Raw genomic sequence first — 21,570 nt, forward strand, 5'->3', positions numbered from 1 at the left:
CTTTGCAGGTTTGGCAAGGAAACCATCCGTATACATATTTTCAGCTTCAGCACTTTTTATGAACCAAAAATGCCCCTGGGTTTGATAAGTATGGGACAGGTTAATTTGATTAGAGTATTTGCCTTTTAAGAATTTTATCACTGCAATATCATCTACGCGGTTAGAAAGCTTCCAACGAAAGTGACCTCACAAAAATATTTGCTACCCGCCAAGGTGGAATAAATCGCATATGTAAGATGCTGAACAGGAACTGGGTCAACAGGTGGCCCCCAAATTTTAAATCATGGTCTTCAACATGGTAATTTCAGCGTTTTGAGAGCATTATGTTGCAATTCCAAGACTAAATTTATATACAAAGTTGCTTTATAGAAATTTATTGAGTATCAAATCAAACTGTTTTAATACATTGTGATGGTATTAACAGCTGGCTTATGTTGTTTTTCGAGCAAATATACATGTCTTTGAGCATATTTAAAAAAATATTTGTTCGTTACTTTATCTGTGACGAGTGTTCTTTTTTATACTTCTAGTCGCAAATTTAACGGTCTTAAATGATTCAATTTCATAAAAGGACATTTATGCTCAGATTTGCGATATAATTCTATATAAGGTGTATACCTTGGTGCCTTATCTACAGCTATTTAATTGCAGGTTTAAGATTTATCTCATTATTCCTGGCAGTTCTTTGAAGGCATAAACACCAGTGGTAAAAGATCCCACTGAGTTGAGATATCCCTCCTGCTTATTCCGTCCTCTAAACAGGACAATTACGTCATTTATGATGACAGCAGAGCAGCCGCTCCTTTTGTAAATCATGGGTCGAAGTCTCTCACTTCGCCCAGCCTCCGTGTCCATACTGATGACGTCATTTATTGTCTGATCACTCTTATCCTCACCGCCAAAACAATGATCATATTAGCCCAAGTGTCTGCGGATATGTCACTAACAGGCTGAGGTAACGATGGACATGACTAATATGTAACCGAGTCATTGTTCTGCTTCGTGATTCCTTCTTGGCTCAGTCATTCTCGTCAGCAGCTTGGCAGTATAAGGTGAGGTAAGAGCAATCTCATAAATGGCATTCGATGTTTTTCTTTCATTCCAGTCATATCCTCCTATTATATATAATGATAAATTTGACAAGGAATATACCATTACATTGTTGTAAACACACGATGCTGATGCTCCTCGAGGATGATGCGGAGTTGACTTTTCTTCTCCTATGTTGTAATTCTTGTTCCATTGTAACTCACAACATCATCCTTGTTTGAATTATTTCCTTGAAATGCTTGGTTCATCATCATCATCATTATTTTCTGAAACTGCTTTCTTAACTCTTTTATACTGTCCTAAATTGAAAATAAATTTCCTTTAGGCCTAGTTCATGCGTCGCATTTTGGTCGCGTCGACTGCAATTCAAGCAATAGATAATAAGATGGTAAACCTTCAGCTTCATTAATATACTATCATCTAATTATCTATTGTTTGAATTGCATTCGACGCGACCAAAATGCAACGTATGAACCAGGCCTTAGCCTGGTGAATTGCGCGATGATGCATAATATCGCCTCGGAAGTTCATTAATTATCGCGAATGAAAGACAAACCATATGCATGATGGTCATCGCACAGATCAAATTCGTGTACCGTAATCAGGAACAGTAATGATTTATCGCATGTAATCACTGAACTCTATAAACCTGGGAGGATAGCTGATGGTTATTTGGCCGCCATCTTTGAAGCCAATTTGAAGGCATTATCGTTGCCAGGCTTTTCGCGTACTGCGTGTGCCAAAAGCCCTGGTAAATTCAATGCCGACTGTGATCTGATTGGTCGCGGGAAGTAAAAAAATTACGGTGGCCGTTATGGGTGTATTTTTAGCGATTGTGTTCAAATCTCCAAAAAATACGCTTGTCCTATATGTCTATTTTAGGCAGTTGTTATACCACATTTGATGCTAAGTTATAGATCCAACATATTCCTGGTGATTAGTAATTGTATTTAACGCATATAACAGATCATTCATAGTGATAGTGATTTATGTGTCACCGTAACACATCCAAAACAAACAAAGATGTCACAGGACTACACATCTGTAACTCCTTGTACAAAATCCGTGAGTCAGCGTGACTTTTCTATGGCTAAGACACACCGCAAACTAACCTATCAGATCGCTGTCGGCATTGATTTTCCCAATGCTTTTGGCGCACACATTACGCGAAAAACCTGAGAACGAGCATGATTCGAAGACGAATTACCAGTTCCAGTCCTTTCCTATTGCTTTTGTCGGCGCGGCCCAGTTATCGTTCCGGTACACATAAAGTTTACTGCATGTAATATTTGCTCTACAATGACATTTTCAAGCGGCGAGATTGGCTGCATGCATTATAAATTATGTTAACTTTTGACGTGTTTTACCATGATAACCATATGTTGATTCGTTGCGAATAATTCCGATTTAGGTTTTATAAACCGTGTTTAAGATTTGCTTTCGGGGCCGTAAGAAACAATTCAATTAATCTTTCCTCAAGGCAAAGCCAAGCTAAGCAGTTTAATTGTTTACCTTCACTTCACTCTGACTTGCTTGCTAGTCACGCCATAACCTTGAGGGAATTTGATCTTTGGCACAAGGATCTTACAGTACCACTTGAGAAAAGGAAAAAGGAAGGTTACGTCTAAATCGAATTTCAAAGTATAACCAAATTGAAACACGCATTTCTAGGACATAGCGAAAAACTTAATCTAATGGAAGAGACTTGGTCAACACATTGTTTTAACACAGTTCTAGGAGGCTCCTTCTGGCGACTAACTCCGGTTTCTGGTTGATCACTATTAAAATTATTTTAGTTAGGTGGTGTTTCAATCCCTTTTGTAATTAGAACAGACATGCATACAGTGCACATGGTTTCTAATAATGTACTTAACGCAGAATACACTATTTTACTTATATAACGAATACACCATTTACGCAGAATACACTATTTTACTTATATAACGAATACACCATTTACGCAGAATACACTATTTTACTTATATAACGAATACACCATTTACGCAGAATACACTATTTTACTTATATAACGAATACACCATTTACGCAGAATACACTATTTCTTACCTGCAACAACTGTCTACGCAGACAAGCGAGATCAATTTCCTGCCCTCACACCCACAGTGTCATGTCCACAGTCACTTGGGCTAATATGATTATCGTTATTGGCGGTCAGGATAAGAATGATCAGGCATTAAATGACGTCATCATGTATGACACTGAGACTGGGCGAAGTGAGAGACTTCCATCCATGATTTACAAAAAGAGAGGCCGCGCTGCTTTGATCATGAATGACGTCATTTCGCGTTCGAAGTATCGAATGAGGAGCAGGAATGTCTCGACCCAGTGGTCAGGGCCGAAACTGGGAGGATAATTGGGGATGTGATTATTCATATATTCAGTTCTGCCCAACGGATTTCCTTTGTAACTGCAATAGCTTACTGAAGAAATCCGTCGAGCAGAATTGAATATATGAATAAACATTCCTCCCAATTATTCACAACATCGTCGATGACTCGATGTACTCAAGTAAATTAATATAATGGAATTCGGTTCTTTCAGTAGATAGCCACACAGGCTGGCCTCTTGTTGTGAAGTAACCACTCAAAGAATCTATTGATAAAAAATAAATAAATTCATTGTAGGATTGTTGATTGTTGTGTTCTGATATTACCTGAACTTACATGGAGAAAATTTCAAGTTAGGGTTTCGTTATGACCAGACTCTTACGTATGCATAAGACTCAAAACCTCGACCTCTGCGAACCTGCTGTACTCTTCTATGCCTGATTTTGAAATATATTATCAGCCCATCCCTAACTGGGCATGCGCATTTCGTTTAAACACATTTCAAACAATTTCAATCTCGCCCCACTGCGATCTGTGGGGAAGGAATTTTGTTATTTCGTCGTGGCAAGTGTGTTTTGGCATGAAATATATATTTAATTCAAAGCTATCGGCCAATTTGTACCCAGGGCTTGAGACGACATTCGACCCGACGTTCGCTGAAGATCATATGTCACTGTATTTATCTACGATACACTTTTTGTTTCGTTATAGTTGAAGTGCGATTTCCGATATTGCGATTTCATTTTGCTCATGCACATGTCACATGATACGGCAACACCTTCACGAGGCATTTGTACTAAATTATGAGTTTATATGAGGAATAAACCGTTCTTTTAATGCTTTTGGACTCATTTTAGGTTTAAATGGGGTAATAATTTTTAATACATGTGGAATTCGGTTCTATTATAATAAATAGATAGGTAATATCGTTGCTATTTTACAGTTTAGATGTGATCGTGTATGGCGTGATGACACGTCACAGCGGTCACACACGATTGAAGAAGAACACGAATTATACGATCAAGCACCAACACAGCATGGACAGCATGAACACATCATATATTTGACGCTAATATAAGTTATAAGGTTGTCATATGAACAAAAGTGATAAATATAAGCCCGAATTCGAAAGTTTAAGACAATATAGTGGCAGTAATGCCCGTATGCATGCATGTATAAACATATGGTTTATTTAAATTTTTTAGCTTCTATGCTTCTTGAAGTACGATGTGCTATCTAAACATCGAACAAAATTAAGGTTCGCAACGCTTCTAAGTGATTATGAACTATAGTGTTTATGATTGGAAGCTTTGTAGTGAAAAGACTCGTACGCGCCCCGACGTTAACGCCAGACTAGGCGTCTTGTTATATTCAAAGAAGCCTTGTTTATCGTACTTGCATGCAGTTCGTTCGCGGAGAAACTCTTGGTTATTGAAACATTCATTCATTGAAATCGAGTTCTTACGAGATCAGACAAACTCGGAGTGCGTCCATTTGTCCCCTTGAGAAATTCTTCGCTAGCTTTGCTGGCATTTTAAACACGACACTCGCCACTTGGAAGCGAATAATACTGATCCAAATTTAACAAAAACGATACGGACCAATTTGCCTGGCGGTGGCGCTGAATTCGTGCGATATCGCATCTTACAGTTGTCTAAGAGTCTACAATTATCTACAATTGTCTAAGAACAAACCCTACAAGAAACTTACCAGTGGTTTTCACAGCAACAATTGTCAAATCTTAACTCTTGTGTGTTCCCGATGCATGTGTAACACAATCTGTGAAGACGACTGACTTAATCATTGCGAAATGATCATGTGATACTTACTTGACCCTAATTAAAATACCTCAATTTCCTGTTATAAACATAAAACAATTTTCAACTTATACTGATGTACGATGTATCATCTATGTAATGGAATTACAATTATAAATATAAAAAAATGCATTGTTATTATAACTATATATAATATATAACTCAAGCTAGTAGTTTTTAGTTTATATTAATACTGAATAACGAAGTAATGGGTTCAAAACATTGCAATTGTTTTTCAGAGGAAGTTTTAGTTTGAACTTTGAATATGTCATTTGTGCGTGGAAGCAGCATTAATTTCCAAGTAATACTCATTAGTGTGAAATCAGCCCCGCTGTGAGATTGAAAATACTAACTGAAACCATCCATAATTTCGCTTTCATCTCATTCTTGTGCGGCATGACAGACAAACTCTTTTAGTTCGAATTTTTTATTTCATGCAAATTTAACCAATAGTGTTTAACACAGCGACCTAAAATTACGCGAGAAATTTTTCGGTAATTTGTCAATATATAGTAAAATTATACAAAATTTACATTATATCTGTGCTTATTTTGACAAATTGCCGAAAATTTCTTGCGCAATTTTGGTATTCAAGTGATTAATCATGCAGTACATGCTCGGATGATTCAGTAGCCTGCATGGCAGCATAGCCTTTGGCTCATGTGAGCATCAAACTTTCCCTAAAAAAAAACTGAGCTACTCAAGAGCACTTATTCAATTGCTCACTTAGTTCCTAATAGACGAGGTCCTTAATAATTCTCATCCCTTGTTTTAAAGATTCCGGCTTTTCTCATTCCTTGTTTCATAAAGATTCCGGTTTTTCCCGTTCCAGTTTTTTTAAAGATTCCGGCTTTTCTCATTCCTTGTCTTATCGTTCCTCTTTCCTTCCCCGTTCCCATCCTCGATTCCCCGTTCCTGGTTTTAAAGATAGCCAATTGAAAAATGCTTAGGTCATGTAAAGCATCACATGAGAATTTCACATGAGAGAAGTCAGTCGTCGTCACAGATTATGTTACACAACGAACGAACAAACAAGATTGAGATTCGACAATTCTTGCTGTGAAAAAAACTGGTATGTTTCTTGGAAGGTTTGATCTTACTCTTTGGAAACCTTAAGAGGCGAGATCGCGCGAATTCCTCGCCACCGCCACGCAAATTACTACCTATAGGATTTCTTTGGATATATGATTCGTTTCCCAGTTGTGAGTGTCGCGTTAAGAATGCGAGCGAAGCTAAACGAAGAATTTCTTGAGGGAACAATTATATATGGACCCAAATGAATGAATTGACGGGCAGTTTTGAGTTTGTCAGTCTTAGGGGCTGTTTATATGGCAGCCGGGCTGGCTCGGTCAGCGAGACATGTATGCATGAGAGCATTTCATCCCGCTTGCCGCAAAGCGAGATCTCGCCGTGCGGGATCTGGCCAAGCCTATCCATAAAAACGCACAAAAGTTTTTATTGGGAAATGTATTCGTGGTGAGATCTCGCCAGCCCGGATTCCACAGCCCCTTCGTGAAAAAATGTTCCAATCACGAAAAGCTTCTAGCGAGTTTCTTCGCGCACGTACTACAATAAACAAAGCTTCTTTGAATATAACAAGACGCTCGCTATAAGCGTTTCCTTAAGCTAAATGAGTGATTTTGCATGTGATTTTAGCGGAAAAAGTTTATAAATGAAAGCAGAAGATTGGCGGCAGGACCTGCAAAAAACATCGCATGCAGGTCAACTTAAAACGATGACTATCTTTAAGAAAAAACTGCATGGGAACTCTGTGAATTGTCGACTGCCCATCCCCATTTTAGTAACATATAGTTATAATATATATATTGTTAAATTTTGAAATGGTGTAGTGTCGTTTAGCTTCGAGCGAGTGTACAGAATATGCGTGCGGTTGTTTAGCTTCGACCAAGCACACAGAATATTCGTACATTCCCTTAGTTTTGATCGAGTACCAAGAATACGCGTGCAGTGTCGTAGAACTTCGAATCGAGGACAGAATATGCCTGCAGTATCCTTGAGCTATATACGATCGAATACGCTTAGAAAGCGTAAATTCACAGATAATTCTGAACGCATAATATAACGCACTATTATTACACTCTTTGTTAACGTAACGTGTCGGATGCCAGAAAACAGTTCCCGCATGTTATTTTGTTTTAAAAGAAAAAAAACAGCCGGAAGTCGAACGAGCCGCTGAAGTAACTTCAGACGAAGAAGCAGGAATTTGAATGAGCCGTACGCGTTGAGTCGATGAGTCGTTTCATTGTTTTTTAGAACTAGATCGTTTAGGTGTTTTAGTTAACCTGGGGTTTTTGTTGCATGATCAACAATTATTCCTCAACATGCTCAACTTTAGTGTGCTAAGTCCACTTACTAAGTCCAATATAATGAAAGCCATTTGAATATAATATTTTCACAGAATACTGCATGGACGAATTATAGTCATTGTATGGTATAGCTATAGTGAGTTGTTGACATTATCAGTTATTGCTGCCGAGCCCCAGCCAGGCAGCACACTATTTTTGACGATTGCTCAGGATTTGCCAGAGTTCACTCTTAATAATTCTCATTCCTTGTTGTAAAGATTCCGACTTTTCTCATTTCTTGTTTCAAAGGTTCCGGTTTTCCTCGTTCCAGTTTTTTTAAAGATTCCGGCTATTCTCATTCCTTGTTTTATTGTTCCTTCTTCCCTTCCCCGTTCCCTTCCTCGATTCCGAATCTCTGTTCCTGGTTTTAAAGATAGCCCGTTAAAAAATGCTTCATGTTAATACAGGAAATTGAAGGTCATATAAAGCATCACAGGAGAATATTTCACATGAGACTGATGAGAGAAAGAAATCAATCCTCGTCACAGATTGTGTTACACAACGAACAAACAAGCTTCAGATTCGACAATTGTTGCTGTGAAAAAAACTGGTAAGTTCCTTGTAAGGTGTTTTCTTACTCTTTGATAACCTTAAGAGGCGAGATAGCGCGAATTGAGCGCCACCGCCACGCAAATGCTACCTAGCTTTGTTTGGATATTATTCGTTTCCCAGTTGTGAGTGTCGCGTTAAGAATGCGAGCGAAGCTAAACGAAGAATTTCTTGAGGGAACAATTATGGGCCCAAACAAATGAATTGACGGCTGATTCAGAGTGTCAGTCTTAGGGGCTGTTTATATGAGAGCCGGGCTGGCTCATTCAGCGAGACAGCCTGGTAAACGGGTAAACTTGTCCTATATGAGAGCATTTCATCCCGCTTGCCGCGAAGCGAGATCTCGCCCGACGAAATCTGGCCAAGCCTGTCAATATAAACACACAGAAGTTTTTATTAGGAAATGTAATCGTGGAGAGATCTCGCCAGCCCGGCTTTAATGTAAACAGCCCCTTCCTGAAAAAATGTTCCAATCACGAAAGGTTTCTAGCGAGTTTCTTCACGCACGTACTACAATAAACAAGGCTTCTTTGAATATAACAAGACGCTCGCTATAAGCGTTTGCTCAAGCTAAAGGAGTGACTTTGCATGTGATTTTGGCCGGAAAAAATTATAAATGAAAGCAGAAGATTGGCGGCAGGCCTAGGACTGCAAAAAACATCGCAGGTTAACTTAAAACAATGACTTTTTTAGGAGAAGAATGGAAAGTCTGTGAATCGTCGATTGCCCATCCCCATTTTAGTAGCGTAATAAATTACATTGTTAAATTTTGAAATGCGCACAGTGTCGTTTAGCTTCGACCGAGTGTACAGAATATGCGTGCAGTTGTTTAGCTTCGACGGAGTACACAGAATATGCGTACATTTGTTTAGTTGATCGAGTACAGAGAATAAGCGTGCAGTGTCGTATAACTTCGAATCGAGGACACAGAATATGCGTGCAGTATCGTTTAGTTATGATCGAATACGCTTGGAAAGCGTACATTCACAAATACACACACGGAACGCATAATAAAACGCACTATTATTACACTTTTTGTTAACGTTACGTGTCGAATGCCAGAAAACAGTCCCCGCATGTTATCTTGTTTTAAACAAAAAAAACAGCCGGAAGTCAAACGAGCCGCTGAAGTAACTTCAGACGAAAAAGCACGAAGAAGCAGAAAGTTGAATGAGCCGCTGAGTCGATGAGTTGTTTTATTGTTTTTTTAGAACTAGATCGTTTACGTGTTTTAGCTATAACCTTGGGATTTAGGATTGGGATTTGGGATTTGGAATTGTTGCATGATCAACAATTATTCCTCAACATGGTCAACTTCAGTGTGCTAAGTCCATTTTGATAATTATAATGAAAGTCATTTGAATATAATATTTTCACACAATACTGCATAGACGAATTATAGTCATTGCATGGTAGCTAATGAATTGTTGACATTTTCAGTTATATACATGTTTTGGAGTTCTTAACTGAGCATCATCATAAAAATGATATGTCTATCATTTCTACAAGTATTATATACTCAAAAGTTATGTAGTAGCTATGTGGCAATGCTACAGTCTTTTGGAAATGTTCATACTTAGACATACTTAAAGTATTTTTATGCAGTGAGAATAGTCATGATTGTACAAATCAAAAGCCAATTGTTTCTGACATGGGCAAATTTTTTAGTGTGTATTACTATGTATCATATATGCATTCAACAATTATTATATCATAATTGTGGAGTTTGATAAATACAATAACAATAAAAAATAAACATTTTCCATTGTTGCAATAAGCCTCCTGCGTACGATGCGGGATGACAGTGGTCCGTGTATGTATTTGTCATTGTTTTGAAATATTTTACATGATCCTATTGGTTAAAAAATAGTCCAAAGAATCTAAACCAATTTTAACCAATAAGATGATGTAAAATATTTCAAAACAATGACGAGTACAGGGACCACTGGCACTGTCATACCGTATTGTACGAAAAGTTTTTGATCAAAAACTGTAAAAAATTATGCCGTATTTTGACATGTTAAAAGTAATTTTATATCGTAATACGCTTGTATAAGAAGTTGATAAATTTTTCAGAGATTAGTTTACTATATTTTTATTGGTTTTAGCGAATTTAATTGAGGCATTTTGTCCTAGTCTAAGAGGTAAGTTTCGTAACGTAAAAAAGAGCTTCCTACATACCTTATAAATTATAACCTTTAAGAAATAGAAAACATTTTCCGTGTTTCTATACAGTTATAGAAAGAGGTACTAATTCTGCCCGGAGATTTTAGTAACGCCAAGGAATGCAAATGCGAAATTGAAGTTGTCTGCCATTATGTCATGGACGTTGAGCGTTTTTGTAACTAATGCGCATGGGTGAGTTTAGAGGAATGGAAACTGGTGACTAGGAAACGTTTGCAAACGTGCAATGAGTTTTTTGGTTCGTCTCAGCATAACTGATATTTTACAAAAAATTGAAGCGTAAATTAATTTTAGGAGAATGAGAAAGATGTCTTCGGATAAAAAAAAATTATTGAAATGCATGAGAAAAATCTTTGAAGCTTTTTAAGAATGTTTTTGAATAGGTAAATGGGTAGATTTTGTATTTTAAAGCATGCAAGTATTTTGTAAGTTTAGTATGTGGATTTATCAACAAATGTATGACATCTCTTTGAATTTATTCGTCAATTTCGTTAAATTTATTTTGATTGGAAAGGCATTTATTTTTTAAGATTAATCTGTTTAAAAAGCAATTGAAATTTCGCTAAAAGTTGCAGTAATTAAAACTATTCGTAGCACAATTATGATTATAGTTGAATTACTTAATATCATAGCTCGAGAGCCGATTTTATAATTGTACTTGATATAGGATTTTGCTTGTACGACTTCGATCATTCAGCAGAAACGACTATTAAAAAATTCACTGTTGGAAATGTATGTTAATTGCTTCATGCAGGCGAGGCATATGGTAAAACGCGGACTGGACTGGACTCGTAAAACACGGACTGGACTAAATTAGTGAAACGCGGATCGACTGGACTAAATTAGTAAAAATGGAATCGATAAAATTTCTTTAATTTTATAATTATTAGCACAACAAGAGATTTAAAAAGTCGTATATACTTTCCCAAAGTTTTGGAAAGGAAGCGTAGAGCCTTGAACATTACTCACGATGTAAAGAAACGAGGAGCGACGAGCATTGCTTCAAAACATTCCGGGCGTAAAAATCGAGCAATTATTTCAGAATCTACGCAATTTATCATCTTATGTTACGAATTACCAGCATTCAATTCAACACAAATATAATTTGGAAGGTTTATTCCATCAATAGAGCTAAGAGGTTAGGAATAAACGACGGACTGTTGTTTATGCATTGATAGATCTCTTACACGAATTTATATTATGTCGATAGCAAGTCGATACCTGGTATACCGCATAAAGTACATAAATGATACTATACAAAACGGACATTTTGTGCAGTAATCAAATCATTTTGGCGGTACACAGTATTGATTATAAGTATATATTTTTGTATCGATTTACGCGTCGAAGTATCCATATCATAGACATAATATGCACCGTGGTTTATTTACATTATTTACAACGCAACTATTTTAGCTATTCTTATGAAATGACGGATAAATTGGTGCCATCATGTAAATGTAGTGAATGTAGTCACAGTTGTTTGACGAAGAAAAGAGACTAAACTGAGAAAATCGCGCCTGGCTTACATGAGCAACTAAAATTATAATTTAATATAATTTAATGAGTATACTTTGAGTAATTTCCTTTTGATTAATGTGTCAAAATGTTTATGTTGGTAAAACGTCTGGTTGTTTAGGTATTACAGGGCATGAAAACTTTGCACTATCCTTGGATCCCTAGTTTGGGCTTTTTTATCAATGTCGGAATTTTGAAGCTTGCTTCCATGTTTAAACAATGGACGCAAGCACCAAGACTTTCGATTTTGGCGGGTAGTGGCGTCGTCCTTCGTCGACGTCGATCGGAACCATACGGAGTGCTCTCGGTAAAACAGTTTCTGGCATGCATTGAGAAATTTTTGGGCAAACTATAGGCTATAATAAATCACAATTAAAGAAATTTTATTGATTCCAGTCCACGTTTTACCTATTTAGTCCAGTCCGTGTTTTACAAATTTAGTCCAGTCTGCGTTTTACTAATTTAGTCCAGTCCGCGTTTTATTAATTTAGTCCAGTCCGCGTTTTACTAATTTAGTCCTTTGCATGAATTTAAGTATTGATTACATTAATAAGAGCTGACCAGCATGAACTATGAAGTGAATCAAGCGGTATTCTGTATGTAAGTAATAGCTGGATCTGGCCCTGTGTGTGTTATTAGAGAAATTCCAATGGTCACACCACTTTGTATCAAAATATTTGTTGCCGAAAACGCTTAGTGGGTTGTGCCAAAAAGGTGTTGCCTCATATAAGGTAGAGATGGGTTATAAGGAAAATGCTTATTTTTAATTAAATGAGGCCATTGTGTTAAAATGAATAAATGGTACTGGTAAGGTCTGTTAATTATTTTAATAGTTCTGGGGTTTTTTATGAAAATGTCTCACATGGTTTGCAAAGCTGCACTGGTTTATTTTAATGCAATTGAAACATGTGCAGATGTGTCAAGGCAGCAGTCAGCCTGGTACAATATACATACAGGGTATTGGGCTGTATATTAGATTATCTATATTATTGAGGGAGAACATACCATAGTTAATGTCAGGTAAAAAAGGTAAAAATTAAATTATTTGAGAGCTTGAAGCTCAACCTGCATTTTTCTTATAACCCATCTTTACCTTATATGAGCAACCTGCAACAAATATTTTAATATAAAGTGATGTGACCATTGGAATTTCTCTAATAACACACACAGAGCCAGATCCAGTTATTACCTACATAAAAAATACACTTGATTCATTTCATAGTTCATACTGGTCATCTCTTATTAATGTAATCAATACTTAAATTCTTGCAAGACAATCTCAACCAAACTGATTTATAGGACAGACAATGACCATTATTTTACAACCTATTTCCTTTGATCCATATATTTAGGAGCTTGAGACTTAAACAACAAATGCATAACTATACTAGATCTAGGAGCCTGCAGAATATTTATAAATAATATTCTGTAAAATCATGTTTATTTCTGGCATTACAACGTACTCATGATTAATGCACCAAACCAACCATTTCTACCTCGGACAATTTTGACAAATGTGCCGAAAATCCTAGACCTTCCGGCCTTTAGCTAAACCTTCAAAACTGCACAACTAATTTAAATCCCCAAGCATTAAATGTCCAATGTTGTTTTCCAATTTTTGAATTTATGCAGAGATTGCAGTCAACTCTTTAGTCGAATTCGACGAAGTCAACTCTTTAGTCGAATTCGACGAAAGTCGAAGCTTTAAAGTGATATTTGTCATATCGAAACTGCAAATAACACTTTTTTAAAAACTCCAAGAACTCTTTTTGAAGTTAAAAAGATGGTGTAAAGCCTTCAATAGTCGATTAGATCTTCACAATACGACATCCAAGTTCATACTTATAAAAAAAAATAATGCATTTTTACAGCAAACACGAAATAAGCAGAATAGACACCTATACCACCTCAAGAATTATAAACTACGAATTGTTCCTTTTTCCGATTGTCCTGAACTTTTTATATTTTCTTCTGATATTATTTCAATCTTTTCCCTGTGTTTGTATCATTTTATTTGATTCAACATTTCCGCATATTTTGTTTACGAAACATTAAAAAAAATAGTTTGCAAAATGACAGTTCGAAAATTTTCTCGTATAATTGCCTCCACTTTTTGACATGCTAACGATTCTAAAGCAACGAATTTTTGAAACAGTATTTGCGGTTACGCTATAAACCTAAGCAACGCTTTCGAATGTAGCTGGCAAATACGCATTATCCATGCAATAGTCGATTATTACACGACGTGAATCATCTCTATTTTCTTTCCCAGAATGATACGATTTTCCTTCTTACCTACGTTCATGTGACATTAGAAGTTGTCAACATAAACCTCCTAAAACGTCACGATAAAAGGGCAGAACCTATGCAGTACATTAGGAAAACATATATAGGTTAAAACGTTTTAATTCAAATGAAAGACCGCCGACAGATGTCGACACTATGATACCATCCAGTGTTAAAAATTGTTGCCTTATAATTCGGCTGGTATTTTATGAATATGCAAATTAGCACTCAAAGATATATATTTACAATAGATGAATGTCCAGTTTTGGCGTTTAGAATCCTCGAATAACATTAACATTAATAATAACATTCAACGCATTAAATATACGTTATCGTAACCAGCAAAACATATTATTTGATTAATTGAAAAAAGGAAGAATCTGTGGTACTGCGCAACATCATATTTGGCGTATAAGATGTTCAAAAATAGCCGTATATTATAAAGAAAAAATCATTCCACATTTTGCGGAAATCGACACTATGCCAAAATTCGACACATTTTCTACCAGGCGCGATACTTGGCCACCGATCTCTATACATTAGCTGAATGCAACCTTTATAACCTTTGTTTTCATAAAAAGCGCCTTAGTGCGAGGCTGGACTATTGTGCCGTTTCACCGCCCTATCATATATACGCACTGACCACAGATTTTTAGCTGATATCGCAGTTTCATATAAGTTGTAAAACAGCTATGACTTCAACTGCATTCATGTGGTCAAAAAGCCGTTAATTTAAAATATACTGCCTCATTTGAAGGCGTCGTGACAACGCTGTTCTGGAACGGTAACGCTGTTCTGGAACCACAAGTTATGCATAGTTTTGTTTTGCGTGTAGTATTTCTTTGTTTTCTTTGTTTTTTGTCGAGCTCGCCGCGTCGTGAATCTTAGGCTCCCTATTAGTGCAGCACCCGCACACCAGCCGCACACCATCCGCACACCATGTCCCTGGTTATAGTAATATTCCGCAGCTTGACATGATTGTAATGGAAGCCGGGCTATAGGAGTAATGTATGGTAATAACTCCTTTTAAGACTGTTCATTGTAAATATGTTTTAGATTCATGTGAACGTATTGCTGATGGGTGAAGGGTACGATCCTGACCGTTTCATTGATCGAGTTCTTCATGGTTTTAAATGCTGCATTTGCCGTTGTGTGTTAAACGAGCCACGATTATGCCAGGCAGAAGAACATCAATTTTGTTTCAATTGCATATCTCAACATCTTCCTAATTCCCAAACGTGCCCAGAATGTCGGCAACACCTCACTTTGGCAACTTTGAAATGTCCTGGAAAAAACCTCAAGAACCTTTTATCAGAGCTGAGAATCAAGTGTGATCACAGCAATCGAGGTTGTCCCGAACAGGTTGAACTTGGAAATCTGCAGAATCATGTGAGCAATTGTGAATACCGTCCAATAACGTGTGGAGATTGTTACCTTGAAGTAAACGCCAAAGATGAAGACAAACACAAGAAGAGTTTCTGTCAGCTTGGCGGGGCCAATATTTCGGGCTTAAAAGATATAAAACTTCGTCAAGAAGAGATGAAGGATAATTTCACGATTATCAAAGCAAGACAGAAAGAATTCACCGATAAACAAAAGGAACTGGAAGAAACTCAAAATGTATACGGGCAGAAGATAGCTGACATTCATGATGATTTAGATGAAATGGAAGGTAATCAGAGAAGACAGAAGCGAAAACTGAAAGAAGTCGTCAATAGTTGTGAACAAATTCGTACATTACTAGACGAAGTCGAGGATGATCAGAATTTACAAAGGCAGGAACTGAATGAAGTCACCAATAGTTCCGAAGAAATCCATACCTTCACGAATTCAATTCAAGATGAAATGAGAGGCGAGGTGACAGAACTCAAAAGACGACATGATCAAATATACGATAAAGTAAAGAAAATGAAGGTAAGACCATTATAAAGTACTTTCGTGAGAACGACAACACACTATTCAAATTGAAAAAATCTTAAGAAATGTCTGTCAGACCGAGTTAGGCCGAGGATTAACCTCCGTCTCACCGCGGTTCGACCTTGGTCTGATCTCGGTTCAACCGCGGTTTTTGTTAGGTTATTTCTGGACAGTACTGTGCATATAATACATAGTACGGCGTGCGCGCCTGCTAGCGGGTTAGCTGTGACAAAATTAACATTCTAATTCCGCCGGAATTTGCATACTGTTACACGACCCCTATTCTTTGTATCTTTGTAACATATATTAGATTAGAACCACTTTTTTATAGAAATGTATTAAAAACTGTGCCTCCGGCTTGTGCTGTTGCCTCTCACACTAACTTTAACTAATGACTAAATTAATCACTATTCACCGTTTCCGAGTGTCAAGTGTCTAACAATTAAGCATTGTTCATTGTCTCACAATGTTTTTTTTGCCAAAATACATACGTTTATTAGTACTAGGCAAAATTACAATAATTGTTTCACAATATTTCATTATTTAGTTGTGCAATGACCGTGCATAATTGCTTATATCACATATCGCCCTCTTTAAGTTGAAAACCTCCCGGGTTTTCAGTGTAAAGATGACAAAAAAGTTGTTACAATTTTTTTCAATGCATGTAAAAGCGCCCCCCCCCCCAAAGTTTCGCTTCTTTTTAGAATCAAAATTTAGCTTCACTTCCTGCTTTCTTCAGTGTAGGTCGTAAATTTTGTTTCAACGATAACGTTCTTATTTTTGCATATATTCATAGTACATAATAAGTTGAATCAGTCATCAATGTTAACAGTACAGATAAATACTCGCCCAATTGCCAAGGCGTAAGAAATAATCACTTGAACCAGGGGCGGATCTAGGATTTTTCGCACGTTTGTCAAAATTATCCGAAGTGAAAACGGGGAGGTGGGTCATTTTCTCCCCCCTGGAATAATGAAATTTCAAAAATTATTAACTTATCATCTGAAGCCGAAATTTATACAAGTATTATGCGCGAAACGTACGCATTAAAATGTTTAAAAGTTTACTGAGCCTTCAGTTTTAATAGGGGAACATGTGTGTCGAAAAAATAGGCAATAATAGGAAGTTACATCCATGGAATAAACACATGAATGCGGTCAATTCGTAGGTTGTAATGATATTCATAACTGTTACAGCATGCATAAGCTAGTATTGCTCCAAGATATGCTATATGCCAAATATTATGTGCTTAATGCCATTTACACTTTATAGTAAGTGTCACAGTAGGACAATATATAGTAAGTGTCACAGTATAGGACAATATTGGGTATAATTAACGCGCTATAATTGCCATATTGGTTTGGTGGGTAATCATGATTACGTTGTACTGTTTGACATAAACATGAATTGCAAGATTTTACAAATGTATAAATCTTCTTTATGCATTGGCTGTTTGTTAGACGTAAATTCATACAGTAAATCTTGGTTGATACTTGATACAAATAAACAATACAATAATCGACCTTATATGAACGAACTACGACGGGGGAATGCAAATATATGCTAATACAAAAAACGCTCAAATATGCAGTTAACATAGCAAATTTTAGGATTATAGTTCATACGAACTTATAGGAGTATTGTTTATATGAACATCGACATGAATCTTTTACCTTATCTCAGTGGATTTCTTATTTTTATGAGCACACGAGCACACGAGGTAACGGAATTATCCATATTACTCGACAAGACGAAAACTGAAAGCTATTCGACGTATTCGCTATTTGTAGCGTGAACCGCCTGACAAAGATCTGTATTATTTTGCCTTGCAGGAACCTCAAATCATTACAATAAAATGCCATTTAATAAAATAAAAATACAAATTCGTATAAATGGCGAGATCGAGCAGCAGAAGTCCAACAGATTTTTAAAAACATCCGCTGACAAACATCCAGAAATTTTTCAATATTCCTTATTTACTTGAAAAGGATATATTTTTTCCTTTAAGTCAAATAAAGCAAACCAATAAGAAATCAATATTTTTCTTTCACCAGCCAATCGGAAAGCTTAAATTTGACAAATGAGTCAGACCCCCGCAATGATAAGGCAAGCTAAGCCAATCAAATGCCTAGAATCAGAAGTCGATGAGGAAAAATTCAAGCGGGCATCGCAATTATGACTCATTTGCCGAGGACTCAAAAGTCTGTGACCAGCAACTGCATGAAGCTTCATAACATTTAACTGGACTGTTAATTTATCGCATGACTATTTTCACTGATTGAAGTTGAAATATTTCGACCTGCACTTGTGTAATTTTTGACTTAGTCGCGTCACTCATCTGACAACCATTAGATCCGCCCATGATGTCAGTATAGGCCGTTTATTACTAGCGCGCTTTGCCTTTGTTGCGTAAGTCTCGGTGTGACCCGCATTGATAATCCCCTCAAGTTTTTGTATTTTGTTATCTACGTTGAGGCTTGTACAATCTACGTTTCCGAAGTTGATACCTAGTAGTTTTTCATGCAGGTATGCAGTCGTAATACCATTCAAAGCCGAAACGTTGGTCTGTTCTGTCGCGAAAATGTCCCGTCCAAAGTCCTTTGCATTTTTCTACGTTTATTTTTGCCCCTGAGCCACGCTCATAAGGATTGTTGTGTTTTCCGCATATTGCGATAATTTGACTTTCCCTGCTGAATTTGGTAGCCGGAGGCCTTTTACTTTCTCATTTTTGCGCAGATGTATTGCTAGAATTTCAGCCTTCAATATGTACAGTGGCATGCTTAAGGGGCAGTCCTGTCTCAGTCCTCGCTCTATATTTACAAAATCTGTCATCCAACCGTTGTTTTTTCTGAGTTGAAAACAGAATTATACAGAAGTTTGATCCACTTGATAAATGGTGGTCCGAAGCCGAATTTTTCTAGTGTGCGAAATAAAATCTGTGGTCTACTCGGTCAAACGCTATTAATTGATCGATTGTTATTATAGGTAGTTTTTGTTCGGTTTCATTGGCATAAAAAATTGCATCTTGTATTATAAGCTGGCTTTATCGTTAATCGTGCGACCTAGGAAGTACCTTTGACAGTCTAGTTATAATCGGTTGAAGGTAATTGGCCGCCAGTTTTTAAGTCCTTTTTGAGTCCGGTTTTCGTGCCTTAAACACGTTAAATCAATGGCGTTGCCAGCCTGACAATTCAGTCATGCTATGCTAATATTCTGGTGTTCATTGACTGTGAAAAGAATGAATTTCTAAATAAATGAATAATAATAATAACATAAAATTTACATAGCATGACTAAATCGTCAGGCTGGCTACGCCACTGCGTTTAATACTTAATATTTTTGTCACATATACACTTTTGACCTGGAATTGTCACTCGATAATATAATTAATTACATTGGCTGGATAAGGAAGCCTAACACCTTCACTAGCGCCCCCAAGAGGAAAATCAAAGGCCAAAATAAGAAGAACAAGTGGCTTCGCAAGACTCTGTTTCGATAATTATTGTATATCAACACTGAAATCCCAATATGTTCTCTGTTTTAAATTTGAACTATCATTTCAGAGATTATATATCTTCAGTCAAATGGATAATTGAATCGTGTCACCAATGAGAAAATATTTCAACTATCGTACTGTAATTTAGGCAAGTGTTCACCAATTAACACCGTCCCAAGATAAAATGAAAATTGAAATGCTTGAAATGGCAAGAAAACAAGATCAAATGGAGGCAAGACAAGATGACGTAAAGGTGATCTCTCTCTCCAGATGACAATGCCTCTTTCCCGTTCCATAGGACAATGAGTATCGTTTTTCCATAACTATTTCCATACCACGCCAGAAATACATGCATGCAACAACCTTGGCTAATTCAAAGCAAACAAATAATTTCCTGAACCTATCTTTAAAATGACCCTGATGAGGCGATAAAAATATTTCTGTAATTCGGTATGAAAAAAGTAAAAGTGTAGTAAACATTGCTCGGTACACTGCTGCATTACTAAAGCAGTCATGCGCAGTTTATGGACTCTCTCAGCCTTAGTAAATGTTAAATGATTCAAGCTCTAAAACATCAAAACAGTGCAAAATAAGCCCGGTTTGAAGGTGATTCATAATAAATGAACGTTAGTGAGACTTAAGAACACAGGCGATTGTTTTAATACCCCCTTCGAATATTGTTATTTAGAAAGATCTTGAAGAGATTAAACAAACTCAAGAGGGAATTAACGAGAATGTAGGGGAAATGAAGGTAAGAAAAGATTGTTACATTTCAATTGATGGTCATTGATCATCAGTTGTGTGCTTTAAACACGTTAAATCAATGACGTTGCCAGCCTTACAATTCGGTCATGCTATGCTAATATTTTGGTGTTCATTGACTGTGAAAAGAATGAATTTCTAAATAAATAATAATAATAAAAACATAAAATTTACATAGCATGACTAAATCATCAGGCTGGCTACGCCACTGCGTTTAATACTTATTATTTTTTCACAAATACACTTTTGACCTGAAATTGTCGCTCGATAATATAATTAATTGCATTGGCTGGATAAGGAAGCCTAACAGCTTCACTAGCGCCCCCAAGAGGAAATTCAAAGGCCAAATTAAGAAGAACAAGTGGTTTCGCAAGACTCTGCTTCGATATTGTATATCAACACTGAAATCCCAATATGTTCTCTGTTTTAAATTTGAACTATGATAATCATTTCAGAGATTATATATCTTCAGTCAAATGGATAATTGAATCGTGTCACCAAAGAGAAAATGTTTCAATTATCGTACTGTAATTTAGGCAAGTGTTCAGCAATTAACACCGTCCCAAGATAAGATGAAAATTGAAATGCTTGAAATGGCAAGAAAACAAGATAAAATGGAGGCAAGACAAGATGACTTAAAGGTGATCACTTTCTCCAGATGACAATGCCTCTTTCCCGTTCCATAGGACAATGAGTATCGTTTTTCCATAACCATTTCCATATAACGCCAGAAATGGCATGCATGCAACAACCTTGGCTAATTGAAAGCAAACAAATAGTTTCCTGAACTAGATTGACTAAAGCGGCGATAAAAGATGAGGCGATAAAAATATTTCTATCATTCGGTATGAAAAAAGTAAAAGTGGAGTAAACATTGCTCAGTACACTGCTGCATTACTAAAGCAGGCATGCGCAGTTTATGGGCTCTCGCAGCCTTAGTAAATGTTAAAGGATTCAAGCTGTAAAACATCAAACAGTGCAAAAACCGGTTTGAAGCTGATTCATAATAAATGAACGTTAGTGAGACTTAAGAACACAGGCGATTGTTTTAATACCCTCCTTCGAATATTGTTATTTAGAAAAGTCTTGAAGAGATTAAACAAACTCAAGAAGGAATAAACGAGGATGCAGGGGAAATGAAGGTAAGAAAAGATTGTTACATTACAATTGATGGTCATTGATCATCAGATACGCTGTCGCGTGCTTTAAACACGTTAAATCAATGACGTTGCCAGCCTGACAATTCAGTCATGCATGCTATATTTTGGTGTTCATTG

At 36.7% G+C, this 21,570-nt stretch overlaps 1 protein-coding gene and 1 long non-coding RNA gene across 2 annotated transcripts; one reads left to right on the forward strand and one right to left on the reverse strand.

Annotated features, from left to right (window-relative positions):
* Nucleotides 1-422: 422 nt before the first annotated feature.
* Nucleotides 423-5,204, reverse strand: LOC114542897. Its single transcript, XR_003689811.1, has 4 exons — nucleotides 5,109-5,204; nucleotides 3,118-3,663; nucleotides 2,563-2,645; nucleotides 423-1,349 (listed from the first exon to the last, which is right to left on the reverse strand). It is a non-coding gene; the product is annotated as an uncharacterized LOC114542897 (long non-coding RNA).
* A 1,065-nt stretch (nucleotides 5,205-6,269) lies between these two features.
* On the forward strand, nucleotides 6,270-21,435 carry LOC114542896 (E3 ubiquitin-protein ligase NRDP1-like; the record flags this gene model as incomplete). Its single annotated transcript, XM_028562273.1, has 6 exons — nucleotides 6,270-6,287; nucleotides 15,175-16,032; nucleotides 19,680-19,784; nucleotides 20,220-20,282; nucleotides 20,830-20,934; nucleotides 21,373-21,435. Coding segments are annotated over exons 2-6 (1,173 nt in total), but the record flags the coding sequence as incomplete, so codon positions are not given.
* Nucleotides 21,436-21,570: the final 135 nt, after the last annotated feature.

This window comes from Dendronephthya gigantea, unplaced genomic scaffold (genome assembly GCF_004324835.1).
Source record: "Dendronephthya gigantea isolate DGI-Jeju-01 unplaced genomic scaffold, DenGig_1.0 000411F, whole genome shotgun sequence".
NCBI lineage: Eukaryota > Metazoa > Cnidaria > Anthozoa > Malacalcyonacea > Nephtheidae > Dendronephthya > Dendronephthya gigantea.